This window comes from Muscardinus avellanarius (genome assembly GCF_963383645.1).
Source record: "Muscardinus avellanarius genome assembly, chromosome: 1".
Taxonomy (NCBI): Eukaryota; Metazoa; Chordata; class Mammalia; order Rodentia; family Gliridae; genus Muscardinus; species Muscardinus avellanarius.
The window spans coordinates 232,419,596-232,437,566 of NC_137786.1; the positions used below are offsets into that span (position 1 = coordinate 232,419,596).

Genomic DNA, 17,971 nt, shown 5'->3' on the forward strand with positions numbered 1-17,971 from the left:
TGCACCTCCCTTCCTCCCTGCGCCAGCCCTGGGGGCAATTCCCTGAGACAGGCCTGGTCCTCCCAACCAGCTGGGTACAGTGTGGGCCCCAGTGGGGCAGGTAAGTCCAGGGGACATACAGGTTGCAAGTGGGGGGATGTAGGCCCCCCATCCAGTGTGAAGGCTTCTGTGCAGTGTAGTGTTCCTGACCCCCAAGGGGGCGGGGCTCCTGGGGGAAACCGAGGCAGCCACCCAGGCTGGCCTGGCTCCTGTTCCAGTGTACGCTGTGGCTCCTGTAAGGCGGTCGGAGCATGGTGGGGTGGCCTGGCCACTCAAGGCCCCGCCTCTGGGGCCCATGGGGCCTGGGCACCCATGTCTTTGGTCTGCGCCCTGCAGTCCTGGGGGGCTCCCCGGAAGGGATTGGCAGGTGGGGAGTCCCAGAAGGGATCTGAATCTGGGAACAAGGTCCAGGGTGCCCGTCGGGGCGCAGGCTGTGGCGAGGGCAGGGGCGAGGGCCGTGGCCCAGCTGACACAAAGCTCCAGGGGTCGATGCGGCTGCGCAGGGGTGAAGGGCGAGGTCGGCTGATGAGGCCCAAGGGCGGCGAGCGTGGGGTGCCCGGGGTGCCGGGAGCAGAGCGTGAGATTCCTCGCGGGGGTGAGACGGTGCCTCCTGTGGGGGAGCAGGAGGGGCACGGGTTAGGCAGCTGGCATCTCCTACATGTCCCCAGGAGGCAATGCCCTGCCTCAGTTTCTCCATTCACGCCATGAGCTACTTGACTCATAATTATAACTTTCCTGGCTGTTTCTTTCTTCCTTTTTTTTTTTTTTTCCTTTGTGATACTAGGAATTAAACCCAGGGGCATTCTATCTCCAAGCTACACCTCTAGCCCTATTTTCTATTCTTTATTTTGAAACAGGGTCTTACCGAGTTGCGAAGGGCGTAAGTAGCTGGGGCTGTCTGTGAATTGCGATCTTCCTGTCTCAGCCTCCCAAATGCTGGGATTACAAGTGTGTGCCACCACGCCTGACCTTTATTTAATTTATTCTGTGTGTGTGTGTGTGTGTACGCGGTACTGGGAATTAAGCCCAGAGGCATTCTACCTCCAAGCTACACCCCTAGACCTATTTTTTTTTTTTGTGTGTGTGTGGTACTGGGGATGGAACCCAGGGGCATTCTACCTCCGAGCTACAACTCCAGCCCAATTTTTTATTCTTTATTTTTCAAACAGGGTCTCACTAAGTTGCAGAGGGCCTCACTAAGTAGTTGAGGTTGTCTGCAAACCCGGATCCTCCTGTCTCAGACTCCCAAATGCTAGGATTACAAGCATGTGCCACCACGCCGGGCACTTTTTATTTTTTATTTTGAGACAAGACCTAAATTGCTCAGGCTGGCCTTGAACTTTCCATCCTCCTGCCTCAGCCTCCAAGCACTGGGGCTCCTGGGGTGCACCACCGCTGGCGTCGCCAGCTCTTTCCATTTGTCCCCAGCGCCCTGAGGGCCTGGCTCCCTCCAGCAGCCCGGGGTCCTGGCCTGGCCGCCCTGTGAGCCCCAGGCCTCCTCCCTCGGGTGGCCGCCCTCCTCCGCAGGGACTCTCACCGCGCGTCTCCTCCCGCCGCGGACTCTTGGCGGACGGCTGGCCGGCAGGGACCCCCAGGTCCAGCAGCAGGGGTGCAGGGGCGGGCAGGTCGGGCGTCTTGGGGGAGAGGCGGGCGAGCGGGGCGGGGGGCGACTCGGCGGGGCAGGGCAGGGGCCCGGGCGAGGGGGTCGCTGGCGGCGGCTCCCCGCGCTCCCGCTCCCGCTCGCGGGCAGGGGTCCCTGGCGGCTGCAGGTCGCGGCCGAGGCCCAGCGAGGCGAGCAGGGCGGTGCCTCGCAACAGCGCCCGCTGGATGAGCTTGGGGGTCCCGGAGCTGCTGCCGCGCTCGGCCAGCCCTGGCTTCCGCGGCTCCTCCGGCTCCGGGCTGGGCCGTGGGGGGTTACCTGTGGGCACAGCACAGGTTAGAAGTGAGGCCCAGGGCCAGCATCTTCCCTGGCACGCCCCTCCCTTTCCAGGGGCCTCCCCATCCATCTCACACACTCCGGCCTCACCAGAAGGCCCCCGTGGAGGAAGGTGGGTACAGGCCAAAGTCCCAGCTGCTGCCAACCTGGGAGATATATTCAGGCACCCGACAGGACACGGGCCCAAAACATAACCTCCGGGGTGCCAGGAGCAAGGCAACCAGAAACCTGTGCCCACTCCCTGCCTGGCAGCCTGCCCCCCCTGCTCAGCCCCTCCCCCTGCAGTAGCTCTAAGGAGTCCCTGAGTCAACTCTAAGGCCCACGTCACTGTCCCTACTCCAGAAAAGAGGACAGGGAGGCTCAAAGAGGCCTTGTGCCTTGCCTAAGGCCGTGGCTAGTCTACAGAGCCCCTGCCAGGCCTCCGCGGGGGCCCCCCTGCAGCATTAGGTTGTCTGATTCTCCCTGGAGGCTTCAGGCCCTGAGAGGTTAAGTTGGGCGTGCAAGGAGGCTGCCCGGGGGCTGGAGCCGGTGCTCTGCAGGACTTCCAAGCTGGGCCCTACTCCAGCGCTCAAGAACGAGCTGCCTGCCTTCCAGCCTAGTGGGCCTGACTTCACTTTAGCCCACCCAATAACTGGTCATTATAGGGGACGGGGACACCAGGAAGAACCTCCCACAGTCCTGACTGCTGGCAGAGGCCTCTCCAGCCTTGTCCTTGGGCCCTGCCCCTCTTCCTTGGGTCACGTAGGGAGCAGGACTGTCCTCAGCGAAGCTCTGGGTAGGAGAAAGGAATGCAAAGGCTGGGAAAGGTGAGCTACTGCAGTAGAAGTCTGTTCTCAGCCACAATCCCTCCTGCCTCTCTGCCTCTTACTTTTCTCCCAACCACGCTTGACTCCTGCCACTCAAGTCCTTCTAAAATACAAACCAAGCCGGGTGCAGCGCCAGCTCGTGACCCTGACTCTTGAGAGGCTGAGATAGGAGGATTGCAGCTTCACAGCCACCCTCAGCTCCTTAGTGAGGCTCTCAGCAACCTAGCAAGATCCTGCTTCAAAATAAAAATAAAAGCTGGGCGTGGTGGCGCATGCTTGTAATACCCACGCTTGGGAGGCTGAGACAGGAGGATGCACAGGTTCGAAGCCAGCCTCAGCTACTTAGTGAGGCTCTCAGCAACTTAGTGAGACCCTGTTTCCAAATAAAGTATAAAAAACGTCTGGGAGTATAGCCCGGAGGTAGAAAAGCCTCTGGGTTCCACCCCTAGTACCCTCCCACACACCCACCTAAAAATCACTATTTTGCTTGCATTAAAATAGCCTCCTTTATAAAAAAAATAAAAATAAAAATAAAAGCCAGGTGTGGTGGTACATGCTTGTAATCCCAGTACTGTGAACCTGAGATAGGATGATCGCGGTTCACAGCCAGCCTCAGCTCCTTAGTGAGGCCCTCCACAACTTAGGGAGACCTTGCTTCAAAATGAAGAATAAAGAATAGGGCTGGGGTTTAGCTCAGAGGTAGAATGCCCCTGGGTTCCATCCCTAGTACCTCTAAACAAACAAACAAACAAACAAACAAACAAACAAATGGCTGGGGATGTAGCTTGGATGTAGAATACCCTTGGGTTCAATCTCCAGTACCCAAAACAAAACAAAACAAAAAACAAAAAAACTCCCCATCACTTCTGGGCCCTTCCTGAGCTAGCTCTTGCTTACTTTCCAATACCATTTGTTCATTATTTTCTTTCTTTCTTTCTTTCTTTCTTTCTTTCTTTCTTTCTTTCGGTTCTGATTGAACCCAAGGTATTCTACCTCTGAGCTACACCCTCAGCAATCTTTTACTTTTAATTTTTTACTTATTTATAATTAATTAATTATTATGATTAATTTTTTGGTAGTACTGGGAATTAGACCCAGGTGCATTCTACCTCTGAGCTACACTCCCAGCCCTACATTTTTCTTGTTTTCAAACAAGGTCTCACTGAGTTGCAGAGAGCCTCATTAAGTAACTGAGGCTGGCTGCGAACCTGTGACTCTCCTGTCTCAGCCTCCTGAGATTACAGGCACGCACCACTATGCTTGTCTACTTTTTATTTATTTATTTTTAATTTTGTGGCTTCAAACCTGAGATTCTCCTGTCTCAGCCTCCTAAGACCCAAGACTGGGATTACAGGCGTGGGCTGCCACCACGCCCGAGTCATTCATCCATCAAACGTGTACTGGCTGGAGCCGAGCCTGCTGCCTTGGGCCGGGACTCCCTGGCTCCCAGCTCCCTGGCTCCCAGCTCGGCTGAGTTTTGCCAGGTTTGCTCTATGGCTGGGGCCCACTGCTCCTTCCAGCTGCACGCGTCTCCCACATCAACCTTCGGTGACCTCTTATTCACCATCCAAGACCCCGCAGAGATGTCTCCTCTGAGAAGCAAGCCCGAGCCTGTGCGGTTCTTGCCCCCGCGAAGCTTTCGGCAGCCCTCGCCCCCAGCACGTCCTCCGCTATCCTTGCTTATTCACCAGTCTGCCGCCCCATCAGGCGAGAACGTTCCCGAAGCCACAGGAACTGCTGCTGAATGGCTCATAAGGTATTAATATATATTCGAGGGAAGAATTTTTGTGCCGTATGTGTGGTACTGGGGATTGAACCTGGGGGCTTCTAACTGAGCTACAGCCCCAGCCCTTTTCTAAGTGTGTGTGTGTGTGTGTGTGTGTGTGTGTGTGTGTGTGTGTTAGTGCTGGAGATTGAACCAAGGCATTCTACCTCAAGCTACACCCCTAGACCTATTTTATTCCAAAATAGGGTCTCACTAAGTTGCTGAAAGCCTCACTAAATTGCTGAGGCTGGCTTTGAACCTGTGATCCTCCTGTCTCAGCCCCCCAAGTACTGGGATTCTAGGTGTGCACCACCATGCCTGGCTATTTCTGTATTTTGTAAATTTTGAAACAGGGTCTCTCTAAGTTGCAGAGGGTCTTGCAAATTGCTGAGGGACTCCTGTCTCAGCTTCCCAGGTACTGGGATTGCAGGCATATACCACCATGCCACGCTAAGAATATGTTCTTTATTTTTTTTCAGTTCTAAGGATTGAACCCAGGGGAATTCTACCTGTGAGCAATACCTCCGGCCCTATTTTATTTTTTATTTTGAAACAAGGTCTTGCTAAGTTGCTGAAGGCCTCTGCTGATTTACTGAGGCTGTCCTCAAATCTATGATGATCCTCCTTTTTTTTTTTGCAGAACGGGGGATGGAACCCAGAGGCATTCTATCCTTAAGCTACAACCTCAGCCCTATTTTTTTAGTTTTTATTTTGAAACAGGGTCTCACTATGTTGCGAAAGGCCTCACTAAGTAGCTGAGGCTGGCTGCCAGTAACCCAGCTCCTTGGGAGGCTGAGGTAGGACGATTGTGAATTTAAGGCCAGCCTGAGCAGCACAGTGAGATCACCACCACCACCACAGAAGAAAAACGTCAAAGCCATGAAAGGAGACAACTGCAAAGGGCCTCACTAAATAGCTGAGGCTGGCCGCGAACCTGCGATCCTCCTGTCTCAGCCTCCCAAGTACTGGGATTACAAGTGTGTGCCACCATGCCCGGCTCCCCTGCTTCCTTTCTCCCACAGAACCTGCAGAGCGTGCAGGCTGCCACAGGTCGAGAAGAACCCTCTAGCAGGCCAGGCCTGAATGGGGGACTGGTCTCTGGGCGCCCTGAGGCCTGGGCGGTATCCAGCTTGGCTGCGGGCCTGACCCGTGTCCTGTCTCAGACTCAGTTTCCTTGTCTCTAGGATGAGAGCTCTCGGGGCAGGATTCCTGCTCCACCTGCTGGCTTCTCGCGGCCTCTCGCAGTGCCCAGAGAAGCGTAGCAAGCTCCTGCTGGGGAGACGAGGCCACTCACCATTGAGTGTTGGGGGTGTAGAAGGAGAGCCTAAGGGGGACGAGTCATCCGAATCCAGGTACCACGTGGCTTCGTCCATGCGGGACCTTCTCCTGGGGAGGGGAGTGGGGCTCAGTGAGTCTCAGGACTGCGGGGAGGCAGGGATACTGGGGTGGGGTGGGGGCTCAGTCACTCACCTTCCATTCTGGGCCTCTCCAGGTTTGGGGGAACTCGGCCCCCAAGCCCAGCATGCTCGCCGCTCTCCATTGCTGGAGTCTTCCAGACGTCGGGGGGACTGGCGGCCCCAAGCCTGGCCGGGCTCTGCAGGTTCCACTGTGGAGAAATCCAATATAGTCAGGATTTAGGGGTGACTCTGGGGGGGCAGGCTGGGCTTGGGGGGACAAGTGGGTCTAGGTCCTGGGGCCGGCAGTGAGGTGGGCATCTCCTTAGTCCCTCAGCTGGCATCTGCTGCTCAGGAGATGGTACAGGTAGTGGCCCAGCTGCCTGGGTTTGAACTCTGGCTCTGCCACTTATTAGCTGTATGGCAAATGACTTTTTCCACTTTTCTCATCTATAAAACGTAGTGCTTAGTACAGTGGCACATGCCTGGAATCCCAGTACTTGGGAGGCGGAGACAGGAGGATTGTAGGTTTGCAGCCAGCTTCAGCTTCTTAGTGAGGCCCTTTCCAACTTAGTGAGCTCCTGTTTCAAATTAAAGAATAAAAAATAGAGCTGGGGGTGTAGCCAGGAGGTAGAATGACCTTGGATTAAATCCCAGGTACCACACACACAAAAAAATTTCTTTAAAAGGGGTGGGAGAGCCGGGCGTGGTGGGGCACGCTTATAATCCCCGCGCTTGGGAGGCTGAGACAGGAGGATCGCACGGGTTCGAAGCCAGCCTCAACTACTTAGTGAGGCTCTCAGCAACTTAGTGAGACCCTGTTTCCAAATAAAATATAAAATAGGTGTGGGAGTATAGCCCAGAAGTAGAAAGCCTCTGGGTTCCACCCCCAGAACCACCAAAAAAAAAAAAAAAAAAAAAAAAAAAAAAAAGGGGGTGAGAGAGCCAGGTGTGGTGGCACACACTTGTAATTTCAGTACTTGGGAGGCTGAGACAGGAGGATCTTACAGGTTCAAAGCCAGCCTAGGCTACTTAGTGAGGCTCTCAGCAACTTAGTGAGACCCTGTTTCCAACCCTTCGGGTTGTAGCCCCGAGATAGAAGACCCCTGGATTCCATCCCTAGTACCACATAAACTAACTAAATAAACAATTAATAAAAAAAAAAGGGGCTGAGAACCAGGTGTGGTGGAACACACTTGTAATCCCAGTACTTAGGAGCCTGAGACAGGATGATGGAAAGTTCTCTGCCAGCCTCAGCTGCTTAGTGAGGCCCTCTGCAACTCAGACCCTGTTTCAAAATAAAGAATAAAAATAGAGTTGGGGTGTAGCTTGGAGGTAGAATGCCCCTGGGTTCAATCCACAGTACCACAAGCAAACAAATAAAAGAATAAAACAGGGCTGGAGGTGTAGCTCAGAGGTAGAATGCTCCTGGGTTCCATCCCCAATACTCCCCTCACACACACAAAAAAGGCTGGAGACAGGAGTGGTGGTGCATGCTTGTAGTCCCAATACTTGGGATCCTAGATTTTTTTTTTTTTTTTTTTTTTGGTGGGTCTGGGGATGGAACCCAGGGGCATTTGACCTCTGAGCTACACCCCCTGCCCAATTTTTTATTCTTTATTTTGAAACAGGGTCTCACTGAGTTGCGGAGGGCCTCACTAAATAGCTGAGGCTGTCCACGGACTGCGATCCTCCGGTCTCAGCCTCCCAAATGCTGGGATTACAAGCGTGCGCCACCACGCCCGGCTAGATTTTTTTGTGTGTGTGTGTCTGAGGATGGAACCCAGGGACATTCTACCTGAGCTACTCGCCCTATTTTTTATTCTTTAATTTGAAACAGGGTCTCACTAAGTTGCGGAGGGCCTCACTAAGTAGCTGAAGCTGTCCGCAAACTATGATCCTCCAGTGTCAGCCTCCCAAATGCTGGGATTATAAGCATGCGCCACCACACCAGGCTTAGGATCCCAGATTCGATGCTAGTCTCATCAAATAGCGAGACTTTCATCAACCTACCAAGACCCTATTTCCAAATAAAAATAAAAAATAGGGCTGGGAGTGTAGCTCGGAGGTAGAAACAAGGTCTCACTAAGTTGCAGGGGACCTCACTAAGTAGCCAAGGCTGGCCATGAACCTGCGATCCTCCTGTCTTTGGCTCTCAAGTACAAGAATTACTAACATGCACCACCAGGCCTGGCTTGCCTTTTTATTTGTTATTTTATTTTTTATTTTTTGGTGGTACTGGGGGTGGAACCCAGAGGCTTTCTACCTCCTGGCTATACTCCCAGACCTTTTTTTTAATATTTTATTTGGAAACAGGGTCTCACTAAGTTGCTGAGAGCCTCACTAAGTAGCTGAGGCTGGCTTTGAACCCGTGCAATCCTCCTGTCTCAGCCTCCCAAGCGCGGGGATTACAAGCGTGCGCCACCACGCCCGGCTTATTTTTTATTTTGAAACAAGGTTTTGGTAAATCTTTGAGGCTGGTCTCAAACTTCCTGTTTCAACTTCTCAAATTCTGGGCTTATAGGCATGTGTCACCATACCTAATACATACACCCCCCCCCATGGTAATGGGGATTGAACCCAGGGGCATTCTACCTCTGAGCTACACTCCCAGCCCTATTTTCTTTTCATTTTGAAACAGGGTCTTGCTAGGTTGATGAGAGTCTATTTGTTGAGACTATCCTTGAACCTGCAAGTACTGAGATTACAGGCACCCGCCACCATGCCTGGTTTAATAAAAACATTTTATTTACTTAGTGTGTGTGTGTGTGTGTGTTACTCAGGATTGAACTCAGAAGCATTCTATCTTTGAGCTACACCCCAGTCTAATTTTTTACATTTCTTACTTAGAAACAGTGTCTCACTAGTTTGATGAGAGTTTCACTACTTGCACCACCATGTCTGGCTTCTAATAAAAACATTTTAAAAAGTAAAACTTGTAAACATATCAAAGTCAACCACTAAGCCAAACAAGGGAAGGAGAGATGGGGAAGGCATGGGTGGGAACTGGGTGGGGGTTAAATCGGTGATGTGTACATGTATGTACACACAAGATTTTTACCCCAATATGATGTATGAATATAATGCACCAATAAAAAAAAAAAGTAAAACTTGGCCAGGCATGTGGTGCATGCTTGTAATCCCAGTACTTGGGAAGCTGAGACAGGAGGATTGTAGGCTCACCACCAGCCTCAGGGACTTAGGTCCTCTACAACTTATTGAGACTGTGTCTAAATAAATAATAAAAATAGGGCTGAGGTGTAACTCAGAGGTGGGATGCCCCTGAGCTCAACCCCTAGTACTGCAAATAAGGAAATAAATAAATAGTAACAGTAGTGATATCTGCCTAGTAAGTTATTGTAATTACTATTAGCAAAGCACTTAGGAAAATAAAAAGTACATGTTATCCTATCAATATGTGACTAAAAAGTAAAATAAATGCTTTTGGGGGATCTCAGAATCAACAGACTAAATGGAGAGGGGAGGGAGACTGGGAAGAGATGGTGGGGCCTCTCCAGGGATAAGGTTTGACAGAAGGATTAGGAGCTGGGGGAGGTGTGGGGAGGCCAAGTTTCTTACACTGGATGGCTCGGAAGCGGGGGAAGGTGGGCGAATCCCCAGCTCCAACCTCAAAGACGTTTTTCCTCCGGTCAAGGCCTGGTGAGGCCTGCACGGTGATGCGGTGCTTGAAGTCTGGGTTTGGGCGAGGAGAGAGCGTTTGTGATGATGGAGAGCTAGAATCCCAGACCTCACGGGCACTCTGCCGGCTCCCAGGCCACGCAGGCGGTGGCACAGTGGCTGGGTGTCGGAGGCAGCCTCGCCGCCTTCCCGGGCCCCAGGTTTCCAAAAAAGAAAGCGGAGAGCTGGGACTCCACCGGCAGCAGAAGCCGGGCAGAGTCGGAGGTGCTCCAGCGCGCGCCCCGCCCCCTCGGCCTTCCCAGAACTTTCTTGAGCCCCGCCCCTTCCCGGCCACAGCCACTCCCAGACCGACATGCAAATACTTCCGCCAGGGCCCGCCCACAGACGCCAAACACACTCCGGGCCCCACCCCTCCAGCCTTCCGCGGAGCCAATAGGCTTCTCGGCCCCGCCCCCTAGGCTCTGCAGCCAATGGCCGGGCAGCAGCGGGCCCCGCCCCTTACCGAGGGGCATGCTGATGCGCTCGCCGGCGTCTCGCGCCCGCAGCTTGCTGCGCTTGAAGGTGCCGCGGCGACGGCGGACGTGCGGCCGCTCGCGGTCCACCTGCTGCAGCAGCAGCGTCAGCTCGCGCTCGAACACCTCCAGCTCCCACTGCGCCAGCTGGTGCTCGCGCCGCCGCAGCTGCTCCGCTTGGGATCGCTGCTCGCGCGCCGCGCGCGTCAACTCCTCCTCGCGGCTCAGTAGTTCCTGCCACAGGGAAAGCTGGTGGGGTCGTCCCCGTGCTGACCCCGGAACCCATCCCTACTCTGTCCCACAGAGACTGGGGAACACTTTTTCCAATCCTGGGTCCCCCGACTCTTTCGCACCTTTTCCTTGGCCCGCAGCTCGTCAAAGAGGCCCTGGATCTCGCGTTTCCAGCCTTCTTGCATGGAATGGAAGGAGTCCCGGGGCATTTCCCGCAGGACCTGCGCCTCTAGCGCCTCCAACTGCTGCAGGATGGAGGCGAAGTCGGGCCTGCGGTGAGGGTCCTGTGCCCAGCAGTCTACGGGCACGGCAGGGAAGGGGACAGAGTAAGAAGGGGGCTCTGTGGGTGGGTATGTCCTGGGCCAGGGAGCTCTGCCCCTAACTCCCCTTCCCGGTCTTCTTACCGGCCATCAGCTGTGCGAAGGGCTCGGGGCAGGTGGAGGGGATGGGCAATGTGAGCTTGTTAACCGCCACACCATAGGCCACAGCAAGGCAGTCAATACCACGGTAGGGCACCTCCCCGGTCAGCAATTCCCACAGCAGCACCCCAAAGCTGTGGGAGAGAAAAGAACCTGCATGCCCTCCTCTGCCTACGCACTGCCACTTCACCCCAAAGCAACAAGGAACTTAGTGGTCTGGATCCTAAGGCAGAGGCAACCACCTCTGCCCTTGGGGCCCCATAAGCAGACCCTGTCCGCCCCCTCAGGCCGCACCTCCAGACATCGCTGCCCTTCGAGAAGGTGGAGGCCTTGATGACCTCGGGAGCCATCCACGCATAGGTGCCCGCAGCGCTCATTTGCGTGGTCTTGTGCCACTCGCGGGCCAAGCCGAAGTCGGTGATCTTCAGGGTCTTGTGCTCCATGTCGTCACCCTCGATGGGCTGCAGCAGCAGAACTGGGGAGTAGAACAGGATTGTGGGTGTCCCAGGGCAGGTGGGGACGAGGGAAGCACTGGGACCAAACGGGCATCTGACAAATGTGGCCAGGTGCTGGATGCACGGAGAAGAGGGCCTACCCTAGACTGCTCACAGCTGGGGTGGAATCAGACAAAAAAGAACAATTCCGGGACACATTTTCCCAGGATCTACAGTACGGGGACACTTTCCAGAGGCTATATATATATACACACAGATACATATATATCTGTGTGCTGGGGGGGGTACTGGGGGTGGAACCCAGGGGCTTTCTACCTCCAGACTATACTCCCAGACCTATTTTATATTTTATTTGGAAATAGGGTCTCACTAAGTAGCTGAGGCTGGCTTCGAACCTGTGCCATCCTCCTGTCTCAGCCTCCCAAGTGCGGGGATTACAAGCGTGCGCCACCACGTCCAGCGATGAGGTGGGATATTTTACAGGTGAGGAGGCAGCTGGGAAATGAGTCAGCCAAGGTCATTTAGCAGTAGAGCCGAGACTTGCTTATGTTCTAACCTTTCCCTAATATTGCACAGAATAAAAACTGGCAACATGGCGGCTTCCTAGCACTTGTGGCTCTGATATCAAGAGAAACCGTAAGTACCTTGTCATTTTGCTGAGACAGAAACGTGAATGAGAACCCTGCTGGGGGTAGGAGCAGCGGGGAAGCCCTTGACCAGGGAAGCCTAGCGGGCATCACAGGCCCCTGGTGCCCACGTCCCATCGTGGGTAGGTCAGCAACACCCAGGGGAAAGACTCCAAAAGATGCCTACTGAGGCAGCTGGGTGTGAGGAGAAAGGGAGGGGCGGTGGTTCTTGGCCACAGAGGAGGAGCCCGGGGCAGATGCAGGAGTGGATGGTCAGACTTGGCAGCGACTCCTGGCTTTGACCCAAATGGGGCCACCAGACTTAGTACAGGGAGAAGCAGCAACTTGCAGATCTCTTGCCAAGACAAAATCGGCTCAAGTGAGAGGAGTTTTGGAGGAATAGAAAGAGGACAAAGTCACAGAATGGTCGAGGGCCTGAAAGGGCTCCTCTATTTTTTTTTCCCCCCCGGTACTGGGGATGGCATCCTACCTCTGAGCTACACCCCCAGCCCTATTTCTTATTCTTTATTTTTTTGAAACAGGGTCTCACTGAGTTGCAGAGGGCCTCGCTAAATAGTAGCTGAGGCTGTCCGCGAACTGCGATCCTCGGGTCTCAGCCTCCCAAATGCTGGGATGACAGGTGTGCGCCACCACGCCTGGCTCCTCTACTTCTCTAGCGATAACCCAACTGCACTGGAGAGAAGTGACATCTATCTACGTTTGCACGTGTGTCGGGGCACACCCCTTACTCTCCTGCCCAGGGCAGCAGCACGCAGTGTGGGCAGCACAGGTCCCGGGGGTGGGGCAGAGAAGAAGGCACCTTCCACAGCCAGGTGAATCGGGGAGGCCTTCTCAGGGGAGGTGGCAGACCAGGTGTTCATCTTTGCGGGCCTGAAGCCCCAACTCCTGATCCTGTTCTAGCCAAGCCCCGTGGGCCTTCTTGGGGATCTGGCCCTGCTGCCTCATCCCGCCCCACCATCCTCGGCTCCCAGGGTCTCTGCTCTGTGGTTCTGCTTCTTTGAGGCCTTCCCCAGTTCTCAGCTGCTTTGGTTCTGGTGCACCTCAGAGCCAGCTTCTCCTAGACCTCTGTACCTAGGCAACAGGTGTCTCAGCCTCCTCCAGGGACTAGCCCCCACTGGGTCTTCCATACTTAGACCTAGAGGCCTGATGGAGCTGTTTCAGTGGCCTGTTAGCTGCTACCTGGCATCAGTCCACCAGTAAGCCTCTATTGTCCCTCGGTGTCTTACAAACTTTCCTGCAGCTTCTCCTAACTCGGAGGATGGTCTCAAAGTCCACCCACTTCTCTTAGCCAGACTTACACAGTTAATGGAGCTAAGGATAACAAAGAAACGAACCTCAGGGTCATCGCAGTGGTAAGCCGGGTCACTTTGGTTTGGGAGCCTAACCTGGGAACCCTTCACTATGGAGCTACATTGTTCAGCCCTTTTTGCTTCTTTTTGAGACAGGGAGGGTCTCACTCAGTAACCCAGGGTGGCCTCAAACTTGCTATTCTCCTGCCTCAGCCTCCAAAGTTGCTGTGATTACAGGCATGTGTCACGGGGCCTGGCTAAACCAGTTCGTATTTGTGTGTATTTGTGATAGTGGGAATTGAACCCAGGGACGTTCTATCTCTGAGCTATACTTCCAACCCTATTTGATTTATTATTTTGAAACAGGGTCTCACTAAGTTGCTGAGGTTGGCCTCGAACCTGTGATCTTCCTGTCTCAACTTCCCAAGTACTGGGATTAGAGGTGTGCACCAGGACACCTGGCTCCACCTCATACTTCTTAAAGCCTCTTCTCAGGGTCTGACATCTGGCAGAAGCGTTCTAAGAGCCAGCTACCCTAGAGATTCTGTGCTCACACCTGTCACATCCATTCTCTCTTTTTTTTTTTTTTTGTGGCACTGGGGATGGAACCCAGGGGCATTCTACCTCCAAAATACACCCCCAGCCCCATTTTTTAATTCATTATTTTGAAAGAGTCTCACTGAGTTGCAAAAGGCCTCACTAAGTAGCTGAGGCTGGCTGTGAACCATGATCCTCGTGTCTCAGCCTCCCGAATGCTGGGTCTCCTTCCTTCCTTCCTTCCTTTTTTGTTACTTGGAATTGAACCCAGAGGCATTCTACCTCCAAGCTATACCCCAAGCCCTGTATTATTTTTATTTTTATTTGTGGTATTGGAGGTGGAACCCAGGGGCTTTTCTATCTCTGGGCTATACTCCCAGACCTATTTTTTATACTTTATTTGGAAACAGGGTCTCACTAAGTTGCTTAGAGCCTCACTAAGTAGCTGAGGCTGGCTTTGAACCTGTGCGATTCTCCTGTCTCTACCTCCCAAATGCTGAGATTACAAGCGTGCGCCACCACGCCCGGCTTTATTTTCTATTTATTTATTTTGCGGGTCTGGGGGTGGAACCCACGGGGATTCGACCTCCGAGCTACACCTCCTGCCCTATTTTTTATTCTTTATTTTGAAACCAGGTCTCACTGAGTTGCAGAGGGCCTCACTAAGTAGCTGAGGCTGGCCACGAACCGCTATCCTCCGGTCTCAGCCTCCCAAATGCTGGGATTACAAGCATGCGCCACCATGCCCAGCTCCGGCTTTATTTTTAAACAAGGTCTTCCTAGATTAATGAGAGCCTCGCTACTTGCTGAGACTGTCCTTGAACCGGTGACCCTCCTGTCTCAGCCTCCAAGGGCTGGGATTAAAGTGTGTGTTAGTGTTACCAGGTGTGCACTATGGTGCCTGGCCCATTCTCTCTTTTCCACCCTCCATCACTTCTCACTTCGGCCTCACAGCTGCCTCACATCTGGCCACTGGGGGCTCAGCACCAGACATGATGAGCCCTGCGCAAGCGCACCCAAGGAGGAACATCACCCGGCCGGGGCAGGAGGGGGAGTGGGCATGCGCACCTTCTCTGAAGCCAGGCTCACCTCTCCTCTCCTCCTGCCCGGTCTCTAACCACCAGACCTGATGCCCTTTCTGTACCCGTATCTCAGATAGGGTGAGCAGTCTCCCCCTTTCCCTTCAGAGATGCTCTGAGAAGGGCAGCAACTTACTCCTGGTCTCAGGACTTCTTTTGTCCTCCTGGCCTTTCTGCCCCCTCCCCCTCCTCCCTCTGACACCTGCTCCTCCTCGCCCTGGCCCACATCGCCCACACTGCCCACTTTTCCTCCAAGGTCCTGCCACTTGCCTGGGCCTTGAACTTGTCCCAACCCAAGTCGCTGATGTGGTGTTTGCTAGCAACCCTGGGCATGGGAGATTGGGGCCACCTAGAGAAGGGGCTGGACAGCCCAAGTTGGGGGCAAGCCTTACAGCCCCCCAACCCCACCTAGGTCTCCCCTCTACAGGGGCCTGGCTACCAGCACCCCCACTCCCCACAAGCTGGCCTCTGTGGAGCTCGGGAGTGGCCTGGGCAGCTCACACCTCTTCCGCTTCCTTCCCATGGTCCCTACTTCTCCTTTTGGAAGGCTCAGGCCAGGTCCCCAACTGGGGTGGGGGTCCTCTGGGGAGATTTGGGGGAGGTCAGACCCAGGCCGGGCTGGCTGGTCAGTCCTGTGACTCGTGGGCCTGGAGAATTCCCTTCTCTCCCCGCCAGGCTCCCTCACAAGGCCCCCATTGTCCAGGAAAATCACGCCATTGTTTCCTGCCTGTGCCCCCCCCACCCCAAGGACTCCCCCCACCCCAATCCCGCAGACAGCAACTCGGGCCTAGGACTGGGGTCTGTGAGGCTGGATGCCGGGCTCAGAGAGGCTGGGGGCACCTTGCCTGGCCTTCACCACCACCATGCAGACTTGGAGGGAAGCAGGGGAACTGGGGGGGGGGCGATCCCCGGCTCCTTCCTCTCTGGCAGTCCCCCCACCCCCAGCTCTTTCCTCCCTGGCAGGCAGCTGGGCTAGGGAGGGAGCAGGGGCTGGAGCAGGGGCAGGAAGCCAGCCCAGGGGCAGCAGGAAACACAGGAAGCTGTGGGGAGGGTGGGGAGCAGGGGCCTGGGCTATTGTTCCATTTTTTCTGGAAAGAAAACGGAGGAAAAACAGAAGACAGGAGCCCCCCACCCCGTGGGCCTTCGGGGAATCCCCATCAGGCTGCAGCAGGGAGTTGGGGGTCCCTAGATAACTAGAGGGTGAGAGGTGGGACCTGCTCTCTATATGAAGGTGTGGGGGTGGCTGGCGGGCCGCCCGCCCTGGCCTCTCCAACTCTAACAAGGGCTTAAATATCAATTCCTGGGGCCCTGCTCCCCCCCATCCATGGTGAGCCAAGGCCCAGCAGCTTTAAGAAGCATTGTGCCTCTCCAGCGGCCTGCTGAGACCCCCCTCCGGTTTCCTACTGCCCTTTGTGGAGCTGGGTTCTTCCTCCTTCCTTTTGCCCCCATCAGGCCATGCTGGACACCTGGACAGGGGTTCTGGCCCAGTATGGAGAGCGCCTGCTTTGGGAATGCCCTCTCAACCTGTCACTTGCTTGTCTTGGGCTCATGATGGACAGCGTGTGCAGGGCCTGAGATAGCCAGAGATGGAGTCTCCCTTAGCCAGGTACCCCAACCCCAAAAGCCGATCCTGGCTGGGCCCCCAGAGATGCTGTCCTAACTGTGCACATCCACGGCTCCACGCACCAAGGCTCGCCCAGGCTGTTGGGCTGTCTCGGCCTCCGGGTCGCTCCCTTTTTAGAGAGGCTGAAATTGAGGCTCTAAGGTGAAATAGCCACGAGAAGTCATGCAGCCAAGGAGGGGTGAGGCCGGGATTCAGCTCTGACCCCAGCCTGACCTCCACAGGGGGCTCTCCCTGGTGAGATCTGTGTCCCGGAGGAATGCCTACCATGAGGGGAGTGGGGGGGGGCAGCCGAGAACACCATGAATGTGAACCCCAGGAAACGAGGAGCATCTCGAGGGGACTTCCTTGAAGGGTGACCACAGTCAGGCAAGATGCTGACCACCCAACTGAGGAATCTGAGTCTCTTAATTTGTCCCAACTGCGGCTGAGGGCTGGAGCAAGGACTTCTTTTGGGGCTGGGGCAGGAAGATGCTCAGGTGCCAGGGATTCCTGCTTTGGGGCCAGCATGGGATCGTGGGTACCCCGGTCAGTTGGAACTTTCTTAGGGCAGGAGCTTCTTCCTCTGGCAGATCCCTGGCTAGACTCAAGCTGAGTGTTGGGAGGTGTGTCTGGGCCCCCCACCCCCCATGCCCCTTGAAACTCACTGTTGTTGGACTTGAGGTCGCGGTGGATGACAGGCACCAGGGCCTCGCAGTGCAAGTAGTGCATCCCACGGGCGATCTGCACAGCCCAGTTGACCAGCACGTGAGGGGGCACACGCCGCCCAGCCAGGGCGCGGCTGAGGGGCCCACCGGCCGCATACTCCATCACCAGGCAGAGGTTTGGCTCCTCCAGGCACACGGCTTTGAGGGCAATGATGTTGGGATGTGCCAGCATGGCGAAAAGCCGGGCCTCCTGGCGAACGCTCTCAGCTGTCACGCTGATGTCCTCGTCGGGGTCTTGGCGAGCTGCCTTCACGGCTACCAGCTCCCCTCGCCAGCTGCCACGGTAGACCTTGCCGAAGCCACCAATGCCGATCACCTCCTCCAGCCGCAGCTCCTGGAAGCTGGCCATCTCACAGGGGGGCGGGCCGCCACCCCGAGACACATAGTTGGATGGAAAGATGCCCACCTGGCCACCCACCTGGCCTGCCCACCAGCCCTCATCTCCTGAGATGGCCGCATCCCGGGACAGCACTTCCACTCGGTCGCCCTTCCGTAGGGCCAGCTCGTCCTGCCCATTGGGCTCATAGTCGAACAGGGCTGTCCACACAGGGTTGGCATAAGCCGCTGCCTTCGGGGACCCCTCCTGTCGGCCTCCGCCCCCACCCCCGCCCCCACTGACACCGGCGTTCCAGGACCCCAAAGGGCTCTTGAGGAAGAGATTCTTCAAGGGCTCCATAGCCAGGAGCCGGCGCTGGAATGTGTGGGGGATCTTCTCCCGATGCCTGTGGTCCCCACCCCAGCTGGCTGCCAAGGCCCTAGTGCCTGAACCTGGGCATCCAGGCTCTGGCCCTCAGCCCCAGACCCACGCCTCTCTGGGGAGCCAGGAGTGTGGCCTCCCGGCCCCCCGCATCTCGGGCTTCTGAAGGAAAGCACCCAGGGCGGTGTGGTCAGGCTG

General features: G+C 55.4%; 1 protein-coding gene across 2 annotated transcripts; it reads right to left on the reverse strand.

The window, feature by feature from the left end:
* Window positions 1–311: 311 nt before the first annotated feature.
* On the reverse strand, window positions 312–17,752 carry MAP3K11 (mitogen-activated protein kinase kinase kinase 11; the record flags this gene model as incomplete). Of its 2 annotated transcripts, none has more annotated exons than XM_080703262.1 (10): window positions 312–649; window positions 1,577–1,957; window positions 5,841–5,932; window positions 6,017–6,152; window positions 9,520–9,633; window positions 10,082–10,325; window positions 10,445–10,620; window positions 10,727–10,875; window positions 11,036–11,216; window positions 17,017–17,752. In XM_080703262.1, 10 exons carry the CDS (start codon window positions 17,750–17,752, stop codon window positions 312–314), a joined length of 2,547 nt encoding a protein of 848 aa, XP_080559388.1. The 2 variants fall into 2 exon arrangements, with proteins under 2 accessions (XP_080559388.1, XP_080559387.1); XM_080703261.1 differs by having other exon boundaries at window positions 11,036–11,272; window positions 17,013–17,752.
* Window positions 17,753–17,971: the final 219 nt, after the last annotated feature.